At 47.2% G+C, this 17,366-nt stretch overlaps 1 protein-coding gene across 2 annotated transcripts; it reads left to right on the top strand.

Annotated features, from left to right (window-relative positions):
- The first annotated feature begins 212 nt into the window (after positions 1-212).
- Positions 213-15,435, top strand: acin1a (apoptotic chromatin condensation inducer 1a). Of its 2 annotated transcripts, none has more exons than XM_079285584.1 (18): positions 213-354; positions 1,664-1,723; positions 1,899-2,010; positions 2,108-2,163; positions 2,343-5,207; positions 5,318-5,461; positions 5,641-5,720; positions 8,976-9,033; positions 11,038-11,077; positions 11,304-11,428; positions 11,558-11,701; positions 11,943-12,132; positions 12,366-12,511; positions 13,276-13,383; positions 13,490-13,597; positions 13,687-13,987; positions 14,149-14,249; positions 14,349-15,435. In XM_079285584.1, exons 1-18 carry the CDS (start codon positions 217-219, stop codon positions 14,646-14,648), a joined length of 5,076 nt encoding a protein of 1,691 aa, XP_079141710.1. In that variant the 5' UTR covers positions 213-216; the 3' UTR covers positions 14,649-15,435. The 2 variants fall into 2 exon arrangements, with proteins under 2 accessions (XP_079141710.1, XP_079141709.1); XM_079285583.1 differs by having other exon boundaries at positions 11,286-11,428.
- The last annotated feature ends 1,931 nt before the right edge of the window (positions 15,436-17,366 follow it).

The raw sequence follows: 17,366 nt of genomic DNA, 5'->3' as shown, positions 1-17,366 counted from the left end.
GCAAAGTTTATCGTTGATGAAATAATACAAAAATAAATAAAATTGCAATCTGTGTCTACTATATAAAATGCATTAAATATCACTGACAGTGTGTGTTCTGGGCTTTACATTATGATAAACGTTACATTTATTTGATATATGACTAGGAAGTCGTCACGGTGACGCTGGGTGGAGGAAGGCGTTGCTCTGGCTGGGAACTGACTAGAGGAACGGAAAATGGCGGACCTCGAAGACGTTACGCTGGACGGGAGACCGCTCCAGTCCCTTCGAGTAGCGGACTTAAAAACTGCTCTTGAGGAGAGAGGACTCTCCAAAAGCGGGCAGAAGAATGCGCTCGTAAAAAGACTCAAGGGGGTGAGTTCTGCTGTGAAATACGGGACTACGGTTGCTTCGAGCTAACGTTAACGATGAGACGGGCTGATGTTCTCTCGAGGGCCGCCGATCGAGTGTCGGTGCTGCCTAGCAGCGTAGTATAGTTATCGAGGTTAACGACCATTAGTTAGCCGAGAATTGCGTCTGTTTGCATCGCGCCGTGGTTGAGCAGTGTTTTCGCCGTGCAAAATTAAATCAACCGTATCGCTAACGGGAGTTCAATCAACTTAGTGGCTAATTTCAAAGTGATGTTGTCCTGTTAGCTCGTTAGCTCTCCTGGCTAACACACTGTGCTGAGCGGTGGCCTGGTTTGCGGCTGTCTGTGAAACCATTGACTGTGTCTGTCCCAAGCGTGTCCGTCTACATGAGTTTAATCGGCAAGGTTTACGTTACACACGTTATTTAGTAGCCCGACTACTATTATCCGCTAACTCCAAGTGTCTATTTAACGTCAATGTGATGTTATCAAAAGGGCGGATTTCACTGTTTTCCGCCCAATTTAGCAACAGTTTTGACCTACAATGTATCACAGGCCCTTGAGCTGCACAGGTACCGTATGAGGCTGTTTGTTTACATTGTAACAGGTATTCAGCCATATCTACCTCGTGATGAAAGTTGGAACACTCTTCTTATTTTAAGCGGGTAATCTGGGCAATTACCATTTGTCCGCTGAATTGTGCCATGGAAGCACCAAGTGGTGTTTACGTTGCCCTTTTCCATGTTGTGGCTATGAGTGACAGCGGGAGCGAAGCAGCATGGCTCAGTATCGGGACAAAGATGGATGAAAATAACAGTTGTATTAAAGATGTGTACAATTTAAACCAATTCAGGTTCACCTGCTTTTAAGTTGCATCGCTGCCTGACCCATATCATTCTCCAGCTGGTCTGCTCTCCACCACAGTCTGCGAGTCGACATGCCTCGTCTGATTGACCCTTGTGACTCTTACCGTGTTAATTGTTTGCTTGACCAGGGGACCTTGTTCCTCCTTGCTTTCGCCACAAGTTTCTCGTTGCTTTCCACTGTACACTTCATCAAAGGCAACATATTCCAAACCAGAAATTATTAAGAAAGATAGGCAGAGATGCAGAATGATGTTTGTCCCATCTATGCTGCTGGCACACAGAGGTACACTCGTAAAAAGTTCTAAAGGATGGAAACATTGGCAGTCATAATGAAAAGGATTGCTGAGTTCAAGACACAGAAACTAGGTTGTCATAAATTCAGTACCAACTCTAAGAATGTCAAGAATACCTGCATATTATTGAAATATGTTTCTTGTCTCATTAACAGGCTCTCATGCTTGAGAACCTTCAGAGGACCGCTCACATCGGACTGCAGCCAAACTCGCAGGTAAGTGTCTCAAAGATGCTTCCATTTTCACATCAACAGCTGAAGCCTCGTTGCATACAAAAAAAACAACTTGGAGAAACTTGAGCATGATTGAGCAAATTTGCACAATATTCATAAATGTCTGCAGAAACGTATGTGTGAGGTATTCAACCTGTTTTCAATGGTCTCTGCTTAGATCGGTGAGGAAATGAGCCAGAACAGCTTCATCAAGCAGTATCTGGCTAAACAACAGGAGCTCCTGAGGCAGCGGCTGGAGAGAGAGGCCCGCGAAGCATATGACTCAAATGGTAAGCTTTGATAGAATCCACCACTGCCACAATGTATACATCTCGGGTCCTCGTGCAAAACATTTTGGTGATTTTATTTTTGTCTTTTTTTTAACAGAGCCAGAGGACCACACAGAAGTCAATAACAGTACATCATGCCCTCCTCAAGCCCAGGTCAGACATCACTTTCGTTTCTTAAATATTGCAGCACACATTCTCTAATCTTTTGGTCTCGAGATTCTCTGTGCGCCCAAAACATTTTTTGCACATTTGAAAGTAACTTGCCGGTAAGAATTGTTCCTGACATATTGCTACGCCAAAATAAGCCTCACCTCCCTTTCTGTCCTCGTCAGGATGCCGCGCCAGCGTTGGCTGAGCAGCACAAGCCACCCGGCCCCTCTGGTGTAGACGGATTGTTTGGTGCGGCGAATGAGGGAGAGGGCAACAGGAACCAGGAGGCCGACGTGTCCAGTCCTCCTGCTTCTGGCTCGATGGTCATGCGCGTTCCTGACGGTGAGCACCGGCCAGAGAAGGAGTCGGCCTCGAACGCAGCCGCTGCGGACAGCGACGACGACGATAGTGATGACGGCGAGGAAGATGGCGACGATGAGGATTGGGAAAGCGGCGCTCGGAGGAGAAGCCACAGAGAGCCGGCCAGGGCGCCCACGTCCAGAGAGAGGTCTGGGGCGTCCTGTCAACCCCCGCAGCAACACATGCCTTCCCTTTTGTCCCCTCAACTCCGCCAGCCAACTCCTCCTCCCTCCCCACCTCCAGAGCTGTCATTCCCCCTGCCTGACACCCCTAAGCAGAGCCCCCCTAGTCCAGATGTAGCCCAAGCTAGGCGCTCATCGAGTACCTCCAGCTCTGGGTCCTCCAGCAGCGGCAGCCGCAGTAGCAGCCCAGAGCCGCAGAGGAGTGGACATCCCGAGCGCAAGCCGGGCCCGCTGACCCTTCTGGCACGTAAAATGGAGTCAGAAGGTGCTTTCTCTGGAGCCGGTTGGCACCGCGCCGGTGGGGAAGGTGACAGGCAAGACGGCAGTTCTCAAGCTACATCATTTCCTGTCAGAGGGCCTCTAGAGGGTCTGGTGTCTGCCATCACTCACACAGCCAATACTGCAGGTCATGTGTCATTCCCCACGATTGCAGGCATTAACCAGGGTATCGCAGGAGCACATTCGACCCACATTCAACTCCCCGTTAGTGTGCTCAAGGCCACTGCAACAGAAGAGAGGGACTCCGAGATAGAAAGAGAAAGGGCCCTCGAGCTGGAAAGGCAAGAGAAGCAGAGGAAACTTGAGCAAGAACGAGCCATGGAGGAAGAGCGGGAAAGAGCTCTGGCGCTGGAGAGAGAGGAAAGAGAGAGAGCTGTGGAGAGGGAGAGAATTAAGCGACAGCAGGCCTTAGAAAGAGAAGAAGCTGAAAAGGCTCTGCAGCGAGAGAGACAACTTGCCCTTGAACGAGAGAGGCAGGAGAGGGAGCTCGCTTTGGCTAAAGAGAGGGAAGAGCGAGAGCAAGCCTTGGCTCACGAGAGGGCCCTGGAGATGGAGAGACAGAGGGCCCTAGAGCAACAACGTCTGGAGAGAGAGAGGCGAGAGAGAGAAGAAATGGAGAGAGTAAAAGAGCTCGAGAGAGCCATGGCCTTGGAGCAAGAAAGGAAGGAGAGAGAAAGGGCTCTCGAGCAAGAGAGGCTTCAGAGGGAGAGAGCTCTGGAGGCTGAGAGAAAGGAGAAGGAGAGGATTGAGAGAGAAAAGGCTCTGGAGCAGGAAAGGTTGGAAAGGGAAAGGCTAGAGCGACAGAGAGCCCTGGAGCAGGAGAGACTAGAGAGAGAGAAAGCCTTTGAGCAACAGCGACTAGAAATGGAGAGAGCCCTAGAGCAAGAGAAACTAGAGAGAGAGAAAGCCTTTGAGCAACAGAGACTAGAAATGGAGAGAGCCCTAGAGCAAGACAAACTAGAGAGAGAGAAAGCCTTTGAGCAACAGAGACTAGAAATGGAGAAAGCCCTGGAACGAGAGCGTCTAGAGAGAGAGAAAGCGCTGGAAAAGCAGCGACTGGAGAGAGAGAGAGCCTTGGAGCAGGAGCGTTTCGAGAGAGCCTTGGAGCAAGAGAGAAGAGAAAGGGCTCTAGAGCAAGAAAGGTTGAAGCAGGAGCGAGCCCTAGAACAGCAGAGGTTAGAGCGTGAGAGGAAGGAAAAGGAGAGAATTGAGAGAGAGAAAGCCTTGGAGAAAGAGGCAGCCCTGGAAGAGGAGCGGAAGGAGAAGGAAAGAGCCGAGAAGGAGAGGAAAGAGAGACTGGAGAGGGAGAGATCCCTAGAGCAGGAGCAGCTTGAGAAGGAGAGGAAGGAGAAAGAGAGGGCTCTGGAACACGAGGTGCTGGAGAAGGAGAAGGCCATGAGGAAGGAGGAGCAGGAGAGGGCCCTGGAACAGGAGAAAGAGAGAGCTAGGATGGCTGAAAAGGAGAGGGAAAGTCACCTCCCTCCGTCCAAGCGTGGCCGTGAGATTGGCCTCACCCCCCTGCCCACTCCTCCCCTCTTCGCTGTACCAGGTAGAAAGTCCTCAACAGAGGCAGGAGAGCAGGGCGATGACCACGCTCCAAAGTCCCGGGGTGAAGCGGCAGAGTCCAGTGCACCCATGTCACAAACTCCTCCGTTGCCCCAATCCTCATTCAAGAAGTTCCGGTTCTTAAGGGACACCCCGATTCAGCTCCAATCTTCCTCCCCTTCCTTGGTCATCAAGAGACCTCGTAACTTCTCCGACACCCCCCAGCCTCGGGCCTCACCCGTCTCCTCCCTCACCGATGTCGGGCAACGCCACGAGGAAGGACCCCAGTCCTCCGCTGAACAGGAAGTCCCGCAGACGGGGACAAAACAGGAGGTCGCTGCCAGGGCGCTGGTGTCTATGGGGGCCGCACCCGAGAAGGAGGCCACCGTTGGTACCACACTGGTCCCGGGTCCCGAAAAAGAAGGGGCCACCAGCTCACTGTCGGAGGACAAAGGAAAGGAATCCACCAAAAAAGTGGATGAAAGCAGTCCTTCAAACCCACTGGCTGCTGCACAGCGTAGGGGAAGAGATGCAAAGAAGGAAGAGAAACAAGCAAGACGAAGATCATCCTCTAATGATTCCTCTTCCTCAGAATCAGACTCTGGGTCCTCATCATCTGGGTCGTCTGGCTCATCCTCATCCTCTCAAGAGAAAACCTCCTCCACTACAAGAGGTAGAAGGGTAAGTAACCTAAAAGGAGCCTCTCCCTCTCTGACCCTGACATAAAGTGCCTCATCATCATCATGGAACTTTTTCATTGTTGCTCTGTTTTTTTTTTGTCCCTTTTTTAGGAAGGGAAGCCTGACAGCGACACCTCACCACAGCACAGGATGACACTACAGTCAAAGGCTGAGGGGTTAAAGGAAACCCCAAAAGCCTCCCCTTACAAAAGAGAGAAGAGTAACACAGCTGCTGATGGAGACACTCACACCAAGGTCAGTTGCTTGGTTTGTTACAACAAAGATTCATCTAAAATCAAGTGACGCTACAGGCAAATCTCATGGCTTTATTTCTGGTATTTATTTTTCCCTTTTGATGGTGTTACCTGAACTACCGGTACGTAAAGAACTTTGACATAGATTATTTCACATTCCCTGCCCTTTTAAATCCTCAGAAAACTTTCATGGAAGCACCAACCAGAGAGGAAAGGAAGAGAAAGGACAACGAGGGAGAGGAGGAAACGGACAACAAAAGGTCTGCTTTTTAAGTCTTGGTCTTATGGAACACATCTGATACATATTTGTATGCGTGTGTCAGATTTACACACACACGTATGTGAATGAGTCTGGCCTGATAGTCAATTGGACATTTACTACATGGTCAATATGTGTCAACAGTGCATTCTTTAACTCTGTACTACAGAAGTTAAAAAGTCAATGGGGGGGGGGGGGGGGTCTGCGTTTTAGATAAACTGCTTTAATTGACCCTTCGCTAAGTCCTGCCCGTCTAAAGCAGACTGGCAAATCATAGCGGGGCGACACGTTAATTGCTATTTCCATATACAAACCTGGTTTCATAGGGTTAGTTTCATAGACTACTGAAAAGAAATGTTGATGATAAACAATGACTTCTCGGGCTCTGCTTCTTTTCTCTGCTTCTGCTTTTCAAGATGCAGCATAAGTGCGTCTGAGCCGCTCACTGTTACATATGTCCACTCTACCAGAAAGAGCATGCAATTGAAAATTTAAAATTGCATTGTGCACATAGAAAATAAGTGAATCAAAATAAATAATTAAGAATACCGTACTTTCCGGAGCATAGAGCGCACCAGTGTATAGGCCGCACCAGCTGATTTTTAAAAGAATGTGTACATCGATAAGCCGCACTGGTCTATAAGCCGCAGGTGTCCCCGTTGAACAGCAAGATGCTTTTAACAGTACTAAAGTTGTCTTCTTCTATGAACATCATAACATGTCGCTAGCTTCTAAGCTAATTTTAACATTACGTCCAATGGGGAAATGCTAACCGCGATTAGCATTAGCGAATATAGTGAATATAATATATATTCGTACATCTTTTCATGCAGACATACTTACAGACTAAGGTCTCTCAAGGCTACCAAACTGAAGAAGTAAAACGAAGCAGCGTGTCTTCTCATTAGAATCTAAAAGCAACGAGGCAATAACTTGTTGCTCGTAGCTCATCTTGGTTTGCAATATAACTCTGCTGTCCGGAGTCTGCATTTGGGTCCTTGAACACACCACATCATGTACCGGTACCTTCATGGCTGAATGACAACGAATGGCTGAGATAAAGCAGACTATCATCATACCAGCCATTGTAAACACAATTATACATGAACTAAGATCATATCTGGAAGATTTGCCACAATTGTGAAAAAGCTGATCTTCTCATGCAGCGTGTCGACGTGTCGACGTTGCTCATAGCTCTGAATAGCATTTACGTCTAACTGGCTTGGCCAGTTGCTGCTAGCACAACAGCTATTCAGAGCTATGAGCAACAACAGTTACCGGTATTGCCTCATTGCTTTTCGTTTGGTAGCCGTGAGAGACCGTAGTCTGTAATGCAAGTATGTCTGCATGAAAAGATGTACAAAGATATATTATATATTCGCTAATGCTAATCGCGGTTAGCATTTCCCCATTGGCCGTAATGTTAAAATTAGCTTAGAAGCTAGCGAGTCGGACATGTACTGTTAAAAGCATCTTGCCGTTCAACCTTTTTTGTTAACAGTCCTAGTGAGAGGTAGGTCAAAGGTACTTCATCCATATTGTAGCGACCCTGTCAGTAACAGCTGGTGCAGAGGGGTTGCTGGTAGCAACAGTTCTGTGTCGGGAGCTAGTAAATGTTGTGTTAGACCGGAACCGGAAGTTGCGGTTGTTGTTGTGGTGGAGAAAAGCTACGGAAAAATCCGTATATAAAGCGCACCGGACTATAAGCCGACGTCTCAACGCGTGGGGTAAAAAGTAGCGGCTTATAGTCCGAAAAGTGCGGTAGCCTAAATGTGTATGAACGGTTAATACAGCGTTGCATGCAGCCCACGGTGAAAGAGTGGTAGGGATATTTTGACATGCATAGAATTACAACTCAAAGTTATTGATTGTGAACTTATACATCAAAGCTACGTCGGGCTGACTGGATGGCGCCCATTTTAATAGTCACCAGCCCTCATCTTCAGTAAATATGGTAAACATTGGAATCTGTGCCAGACGTTTCTGAACAATGTCTTTGTGTTGACAAGTCTCGCTTTGTAAATTCGCTTAGTCATCAGATCATATGTAATGCCACCCCATTGGCGCCGTAATGTTGCATATGTATGCATACATTCTGGCAATGATAAAACCGTGTCATAAGAGATGCCTGAACTTTCCCGTCAGGCGATTAATGAGACAGCCTTGAAGCCGGTGCGGCTGAGAAGATGCGGGTCCTTTTCATACACGGCCCCTTTTTTTTTTTTCATTCGCTGCGACATGGCTGTTCTCAGACGGTGGATTTAGCCGCTGATGCCGGCCTGTTTTCCATACAGCGGCTCAGCTAAACAGCGGGCGAGGGTTTGTCCGTCACAGGTTGCGGTTGCCAGGCGGACGTAATGAATGCGTTCAGAGAAGAGTAGTCTCCGCTGGGAGGGAGGGAGGAAGAGAGAGAAAGAGAGGAGACTCGTTGCGACGCAGCCGCTTTAGCAGCAGTCGCAGCTCGTATGCTGCGTTTTAACCGAGCCGTTTCTTCGCAGTGTAGTCTCCCCCCACAAGTTAATTTGAGTCCTAATGCGTGAACGTGTGAGCGCACGAGGATGCCATGAGAACGTGAGGCGCGCGCTCATTATTCAGGTACCGTGTGGCTGCCGTTGACTGTTCCGCTCGGACTGGACGTACTCGGCAGGTCTGGAGGAGGACTGCGGTGGCTCTGCATCCCTTGACTCCTCTCCTCGGCTCCGTCCTTTGACCCACATTGAAGAATTAGCAGCGACGTATTTGTGAAATGACAAAGTGACTCTGGTCAACAGTGTGAGATGCGCTGACGGCGCCGTTATTTTAGCATCACCTGGTTGTGTATCTCAGTGGAGTAGGTTCAACGGCTGCGATTTAGTAATAGGTGTTTTAATGCTGCCTTGTTATCTACGTTTAGGCCTCTATGATTTATTAAATGTCAAATCTCGTTAAATGAGATTTAAAGTAACATAGATTATGTGTACTTCATGTACCAAGGCATGATATTTAAGAGGGCGTGTGCATTTCTATCATCACATTTAGTTATTTTTAAATATTGCCTAACTTTTATTGTAATATGTGGTATTGGCATATTATATTCTGTTTAATTGCTACTATTAAACTACGACTCTATGCAGTTTCATTTGTTTAGTCGTGATGCGGTCTACACCCCCACCCTCTGATTTTGAAAATTCATGTGAAAGATGTATTTTCTCTATCGTACTGCTCTGCTCATCTGACCCCTCCCTTCCTGCTCATCTGTATTTCTTACACTATGCAGGCAGGTGAAGGAGACGGCCATGGCCGAGCCGGAGAAGCTCCCGGAGACCGGCGAGGAGGTAAGGCATCTGGAGAACCACCAATCATCTTGGTCCTGAAAGCTGTTGGAAGCCGAGGAGGACTGTAGATGGACGGACCCATTTGATCTTTTTTAAAGTTGATTCTTTATAGTTGAGTTTGATTAGCCTGGATATATTACAGTACATGTAGGTCTTTTGATGATACATCTATATTCTTTGTTGGAAATATTTTCTTTACATTTAAAATATATTTCCACTAGATTAATTTAATAAGCCCTTATGACAAGTGGTAGAATGTGTATAGGAAATTATATTTTTATTTTAAATATGGTTTAGTAAAAACCTTTTGTTGGCACTGTCATAGGCAGGAACAGCAAGCTCGTTTTCTCACTGTGGCTGATGTTTAAACCCCAAATGATTGCTTTGTTATAAAGGTGCTCATGCCTCTTCCATTGCCCCTATTGGTACCTGCACACTACCTCTGCCACTACTACTACTACTACTACTGCTGCACCTATTCCACTGTCCCCAAGAATCCAGGGTTGACCACAGATAAGCCCCCAAGGCTGCACTGCAGAGGGACACCCCTGGCAACAAAGGCTGCCTCATTTTCATGGATATGGCCGGCCAGAGCTATTGATTGGACAAGGAGATTCAAAGAAGGGGTTGGCTACTCAACGTGCGCCACCTCTCTTTAGCCTTTTAGCCGCTAAATCAGGCCTCGCGCCCTTAAAATGAACATGGAGACGAGCAAGGATGTGTGCTCGCGTCAAGTAAAGGCTGCTGTGAAACTCTCAACCACTGAATAGTTTCCATATTATTTCACTTTTGAGACATTTTTAACCCACTTGCAGAGAAATGCGGGGCCTTTATCGACACGTCATTTAATATGGCTGGTGAATTGTAACAGGCTTCACGAATGACATTTGGGATTTTGTTAAACTCTTGGAATGGGATTCAGAATTCTCCAGCGAATACCCTTCTTGGATACGACTTGAGTTTTCAAAGAGGCCGAAGCTTTCACCGGGACTCGGTGGGCTTGACAGATTGTATTTGAGCTGAAGAAGGACTTACTGTCTGAGTTCCTTTCTGCAACAGCCATCTCTGGATTTTTGCTACTTTGTGACTCTCGGTACGAACTTGCTGCGCCTCGAACAAACCTGAACACTAACATCGAAATTTGGGCATTTGTGTGCACAGTGACCGTTGACAGCGTTCAATATCTGATGTAATTGGACTCATTGTTTCCTACCGTCGTTATAAGAGCCTGCCGGATTTTTTTTTAAAGGACTAATGGCAAAACACCTGATGACCGCTTTGGCCAAAAGCATTTCAAAGCCCAAAAGAACTATTGATACCATCGTGCCAGCCAACACGCTTTCAGATTTCCATCCAAACATCTGAGCCACCTTTGATTGGACCCTTGTTGCCTAGATACAGTACATGCAGTCGTGATTGGGCCATATCCAAACCAGTAAGGATCAGGTGTCAGTGGTACCAGGGAATAAGTAGACGTTTACTCAATGTCATATTTCATAGCAGTTCTTTTGAAAATGCTTAGTTTACAATCATACCCTGTGTAGTCTTTGCTGGGAGAAGAACAGAATGTTTATCTTATTTGTGGCCACTGCAGTTTAATCTGAACTTCTTTCTTATAATCTGAGTTGATTTTCACTGCTGTGAAACTGATTGGAGTTAATGTTGCTGTTCAGGAACAAAGTTAGAAAAATAATACGATTTTTAAACTGCAGTATTTCCACCAGATCCTTGTTTGTGTGATAGAAGCTGCAACTCCAGTTTGCTATTGAGTAATCATGAATGGCATGCTCTTAACTACCAGCACAGTACAAAATAGCCCGCTGCCATTTAGTAGACTTGAATTTCAAAAAGACTTTGCACAGCAGTTTCTATCGTTGACTCTCTCAGCCCCTACTTGACCCCTTCCTGTTATTGTTCCACCTTTCCTCCAACCTGTCCTTGACCACTTGGTGTCTGCCTCTCACCTCTCCCTTGTATCGGGTTGTTTTTTATCTTGTGTTTCAGACACCAAAGGCCTTCTCAGCTCGTAAGATCTCTATCAGCAGTATGTCCCCCTCCCAACGGGCTCTCTTCTTTACCAGCATTTACATTATCATGCATGCAATAATGCCATCGTTAGTCTATTGTTTGGGAACTCCACATGAATACATTTTAAGATTATTTGGATTGCATGATCATAATTTTTCCTAGATATGTATATATTTGTGATGTCATGTACTGGAGGATTCAAAATGTTTCCCTCGTCTGACCAGGCAGTAAATCGTCCCCAGGCACTGGCAGTGCAGAGGGCGAGCAGGACTCCGGGGCCGCTGCCGGTCGCAAGAGGAGGTGGGGCTCCAGCACAGCTGTCACGACCAAGAAACCCTCCATCAGCATTACCACCGATTCACTCAAGGTATTTGCAGCGTAGCGCGACTGATATTACATTGTGGATGCACTGTGAGGCACTTTGCATTCCCTCGGTCCTCCGTGTTGAACACCGCAGGCCCGTACATCTCCTGCATTATCTGTCCTTTGCCCTCAGTCCCTGATCCCAGACATTCGCCCGTGTCTCGGGCAGGAGGCAGTGGTGGACCTGCACCCAGAGGAAGCCGTCCTCTCCGGGGCTGAGGATGAAGAGAGGGAGCGCTCTGACCAAGACCTTCAGATCCGCCGCACTGTCACACAGGTTTGTCCACAGCTCTTTACTGTTTTACATGGATGACGAGTTTGGAACTGTCTTCAGTATCAAATATATGGTGCTCCTCATGAAAGCTGCCTTGCTACTCAGCCGCCAGGCTCAAAGACACAGATGCGTTCTCCAACCTTTTGAAGAAAATCCACATTTTTGCTCCATCCAAAATCCTTCCACTTGCTCACGCTCCATTCCACGCACACTCTCTGGTGTTGATACCTTCCCTATATTGCAGGTGGTGCACTTGGAGAGCCAGGAGAATGGACAGAAAGAGACGAAGAGGAGCAAAGATGAGGAGTCAGAGGAGGACAACCCGCAGGGAGACGCGGAGAGGACACATGACGAGAAGATGGACGCCCCATTCCCTGGAGCCATGGAAACCCAGCCTCCATCACACACCAGCCATGATGTAGAAATCAACACTGGTAAAGGATCCATCTCAAGATGGTCTGCATCACAAGATGGTCTTCATCTAGCATTGAATTCATCACCAACAGTTCCCAGTATTTGTTTAGAAATTGATATGACTTGTTTTTCTTTGTAATAACACAACTGACGATACATAGTCGGGTACAAGAATCCTTCTAAAGAGTAACAACTGTAGGTACACTGTAGAAACGGAGACACGATGCTGACTGCACTTCCTTCTTCATCCTAGTGACCCCCAGCGACACCCTCATTCGTCGCTCCATCAGCCAGCAGAAAACGGGCGTTTCCATCACAATCGATGACCCGGTTCGCACGGCCCGGCAGCCCTCGCCACCTCGAGGCAAAGTCTCCAGCATTGTTCACATCAGCAACCTGGTGAGGAAACACTGGCCTCAGTACCACTGCAAGCTCTACTTAAGTATGAACAGGTGTTGGTAATGGTGTTCACAGATGGAAAAGAGCAACCAAACAAGGTGGACATATTCTGTAAACGTGACCAGAGTAGCTCATTCCTTACATCAGTAGAAACACACAGAATCACTTCCCTACACATGCACAGGGATCTCTGCCCGTGGACTCCTGTGGCACAGAGGCATATGCTATGTATGTCAGATTTTGCTTTTTTGAGGGCATTTGTTGTTCATAATGATGAACATGATGATTATTCTTGATATGCGCATCTCTTACTGTGCAGTTCAGGACTCGTTTTTCTTTTTCCTGCGACACAAAACTCACGGTTCAGATCGTATCACAATCTGAGTCGTGGATCAGAAAAATGACCCAATTACTTTATTTTTTTATTTTTTTGCCGTCGATACCGACTGCCAATCATTGACGAGCTTTTTTTCTTTTGGTCCGTGACACCACTACCTACTAGGCACCTATTATAACCTCACTATCTTTCTTTACACACTTGTAGGAACCCATGTGCATCTTTCATAGGCTTCAGCACCTCTGGCACTTTCTTAAAAAGAAGTGTTTGTAGTCTTAATCTCAATATGCAGTATTTATTATTGTTTATCTTTATGCTATTTGCAGGAAAAGGATTTGAATATGTATTTTATGTATGCTCGGTATTTTCGCTCACACATCACCATTGTGTGAAGCAGTCACAATACATACTCTGATATATTCTTTAGGTGAGGCCGTTCACTCTGGGGCAGCTTAAGGAACTGCTCGGCAGGACCGGCACCCTGGTGGAGGAGGGCTTCTGGATCGACAAAATCAAGTCCCACTGCTACGTCACCGTGAGTTATTATAAGCATGTGTTTTCTCTGATGGAGCTGAGCCAGACTGCTTCTGTCCTGTGGAAGGTTCTCCAGTGTCTAACGGAGCTCTTCTCTCTGTGTTTAGTACTGCAGCCCAGAGGAGGCCGTCGCTACACGGGCATCTCTTCATGGAGTGAAATGGCCTCAGAGCAACCCAAAAGTCCTGAGCGTAGACTTCTGCCAGAAGGATGAGGTAAGACCTCTTTTGTTGTCGCTTATGTTTTTCCTCTTTCGCCCGCAATGCTGAGCCATCTGTAGCCTGAGCGTATCTCTGCCCTGTAGCTGGACTTCCACAAAGGCATGGCCGACCGACCCGCAGCGGAGGAGCAGGGGCCCGGCGCTGGCCGCGGTCGACCAGCGGGCCTGCCCTCTCTCCTCCCCGAGCGAGACCAGTGGGCCGAACGCGAGCGTGAGATGGAGCGCCGGGAGAAGGCTAGAGCAGAGCGCGAGTGGGACCGCGACAAGGTCCGACAGTTTGGGAAGCCGGGTGAGGAGAAGGAGGGAGGACCCCGGAGGTCACGCTCCAGAGAGAGACGCCGCAAGGAGAGAGGAAAGAGCAAGGAGAAGAAGACCGAGAAGAAAGGTAAGAGAAGCAGCCATGAGTGTAGACTGTTGTTACATCGGAGTGACGGGCCGTTTCACTATTTTCTGACATGTTAATAACAAAACAATTAACTAAGATATAATCGATATTAAATAGAAATGTGAGCAGTTGTTGCAGCCCTTAATATTTGTTTTTGGCAGAGAAAACGGCTGAGGATCCCCCTGCAAAGCTGCTCGATGATTTGTTCCGCAAAACTAAAGCGCCTCCTTGCATATACTGGCTTCCACTCACGGATGAAGAGGTGAGAGTTGACACTTGGTGTGCTGCTTTTAATGCGTCACTTTCAAATGCATAACCATCTAATTCAAAATCTTGCTCTCTGCATTCATCTTCATTTTAGTTTGTTCAACGGGAAGCTGCCAGAGCAGAGCGCATGAAGGAGCGTGAGAAACGGAGGAAGGAGCAAGATGAGGAGGGGGAGAAAAAAAGGGAAGAAGAGCGCAAGGAGAGGATGAAACCTGGAGGCGTCCCAACAGGAGAGCGCAGTGAGGGTGAGAAGGAGAAGGAGAAGGACAGGGAGAGGGACAGGGAAAGGGAGAATGACAAACGCAGGGATGGCTACCGTAGACCAGAGGGCCGCGGGGCAGGCGGAGGCCGACGCTCCCGCAGCCGCAGCGACCCGCGAGAAAGGCGACGTTAATGGCCAATCACCCGCTGGAACTGTCCTAGAGACCACCCTCTTCCATTTGCCTTTCACTACATGTACTTTGTTACAACTAAGACCCAACAGAGGACCAACTGATGTCGTCACCATCCCTCAAATTGTCACCTTTTTTAAAGCACATCTACACTTACACACCGCCATGCTTTTAAAGGGGACCATGATTTCTTTGCAGTGTTACCCAGAGTGCTGTACGACGCGTGTTTTCTTCATACGTTTGCCTCTATTTTACCCCTTTTATTGTCCTGAAGATATTCACGGTACGGCACGCTGGGTCATAGTTCCCCCCCAATGTTCCCCCTCTGTCCCAAAGTGTAGGTGCCAATTATGATTTGCTCTGATCGGTCGTCGTCGCCTCAGTGTTTCAACAGCTCTGGAATCCGGATGAGGAATCCTTTTGTTGCTGCATGTAGTCCAAGGCTCTCCTTGCCAGTCCTGCCTAAAGAGAAAACTCTGACCTCTGTGCAGAGGCTTGCATAAATCAGAAAATATTGGAATAGGTGTGTTTGGCATTTTGTACAGACATATTAGATAACTCAAAACCAAGTCTTTAAATGAGGCAGCTCTGGGGTATTTTTGGAAAGGTGTAACTACTAACGCAATGAAGTGTTCCTCTCTCCCTCTGTTTAGTTAAGAGATGAGATGATTCTCTGTGGGGGGGGGGGGTCGATGTCCGTCACACCCGACACAAGTTATAATCATGTCCTTATCATTGATTCTCTTCTTCCTCCTTTCTTTCCTCTTCGTCCACTTCTCTAACCCTGTAGTGTGGATACAGGGGGGGGGGGGGGGGGGGAGGTTTCATTATGCGTTTCCTCACCAATGGTTTTAATATTGTTTTTTAATCTTCATTCTATCATTTAGTATAAAGGTATGTGTTTTTTTGTATTGTTTCTTCTTTGAGTACGCCTATCAGTGGTGAATGTACAAATAATAAAAATTGAAATTTCAAATTTCTGTGACGTTTCTTTTCCATTCCTGCTGACGCGTGTTTCTTCCAAGGTTCTGGGGTTTGAAAAACATTTAACAATTTCTTGTGAATAGTTCAGATCAAGCAAAGCACAGTTTTAATCTGTGGTATACACTCAGAATCCACAAGGTGTCAGTCACACCATATTGTGTTCCAGGTCAGTCAGAGCATCAAACACAAGGGGAATGACTTAATGCAGAAACACTAAGCGCACACTGCTCTACCAGAAACTTTCTCCTTTTCATCAATTCTGATCCAATGGCATCATTCATTCATTTGACGCTCATCCTAATCTTGTTGTTTCCTCCGATACAGGAGAGATAACAGTCTGAACTCTCTGTCCCCATGTTGCCCACCATTCGCTTCTCTCAGTCTGCAGCAGATCCTGCGTTTGCCCTCTTCTGTTCCCTCGTTCCATCGCTCCGGTCTTGACGTTCATCCTGCAGAGCTCAGCAGTGCTATGTAATTACGGCCCTATGGTCGCTGAGCAGAACATTTTTCTGCCCTGATGCAACACCGTGTGTCTGGACTCTGAGGACCAGTGAATCCTTCACCCTGGCATCTCTCTGGCGACCCAAGAACACATTTGCGACTGCTCGGAATGAGAGCGCTGCAGAAAGAGTCAGTCTTTTATCTCTAACGTTCATCTAGCAGGCAGGCGGAGGACTCCATCTCTGGGTCAGAGCCCCCGTGTGTTGGTTTGTGCTCGGCAGTTGGAGGTTTTCAAAGAGATTGCCCTCAGACTCAACAGAAACAGAGGACTGGGGTAATAAGTTAATGACACTGTCAATAAGCCTACAATATTCAGGCAATGGGTTAACGTAGTCATTCCAGCCTGAAGATTGCAAGGCTGGCTACAGCCTTATTCATCACACCCAACCACACCTTTAGGGTTTGCTTTTATGGTAAACAGTTGACTTTTTACACATCCTGCAGCATTTTTGTATTCATGTTGCTCTAAAACTGGACTACAGACACATTCCAGTTCAATGTTCCCGCTCCTTTTAGGTCTAGTCTGGGCTACACAAACTCTTGGGGGGCGGGGGGGGGGGGGAGTATCTGCCTCCTTAGCTGGTTCATGTAATTTTCTTTGTTTCTAACTTCGTCCGTCTGCTGTTAGGTGCTGGGCAGGTAGCACACGGTGGTTTATCAGAGCTTTTTTAAGCCCCAAAACAGCTGCTTGCGGCAACTGGCAGACTGGACAAACTACACACAAAAGTTGTTTTCCCCCAAACAGGCACAGCTTGTTTTTATCTTTGACAGTCGAGAAGGATTAAACAACAAACTGAATCAATGGTCGGTAACAAATGGAGCTCTGGCGGTCCCAAAAATGTTGTACTGGCAGCCACTAGATCTGTAGATTTAAGATTAGAATCTTTATCACGCCCAAATCATGTCAATAATCAGCTGAGTATAGCAAGAGTAGTATTGTGTGACACCGGGAATAAACCACACTAATGTGGTCGTGTCTAAACTAAACCTAGTTTTTGCAGAAACTGCCCAACGACATATCCTAACGTAACCTTTCAATCAATGCCTAACCTCAACCCTCTCACGAGAGTCTCGTGAATTGAGAGTTACCGTCTAGACACGAACATCTAATGCAACAACACCTGAAGTCTATCCATTGAAAACTGACACCAACAAGGAGAACCTCGGCTACGAAGGATTTTAGTTCGCTGTAGTTCCACTTTGTGATTACACAAAAGTCTCAAAATTCAACATGC

This window comes from Melanostigma gelatinosum (genome assembly GCF_949748355.1).
Source record: "Melanostigma gelatinosum genome assembly, chromosome: 15".
NCBI classification, from domain to species: domain Eukaryota; kingdom Metazoa; phylum Chordata; class Actinopteri; order Perciformes; family Zoarcidae; genus Melanostigma; species Melanostigma gelatinosum.
Note: the sequence above shows the minus strand (reverse complement) of the source record. Positions and strands in the feature narration are given on the sequence as shown.

Bases quoted from the DNA above. Each gene is read 5' to 3' on its own strand.
- acin1a (XM_079285583.1), top strand. From the start codon at position 217: ATGGCGGACCTCGAAGACGTTACGCTGGACGGGAGACCGCTCCAGTCC. The intron at 13,384-13,489 runs GTGAGTTATTAT...CTCTGTGTTTAG, and splicing joins AGTCCCACTGCTACGTCACC to TACTGCAGCCCAGAGGAGGC. The intron at 14,250-14,348 runs GTGAGAGTTGAC...TCTTCATTTTAG, and splicing joins TTCCACTCACGGATGAAGAG to TTTGTTCAACGGGAAGCTGC.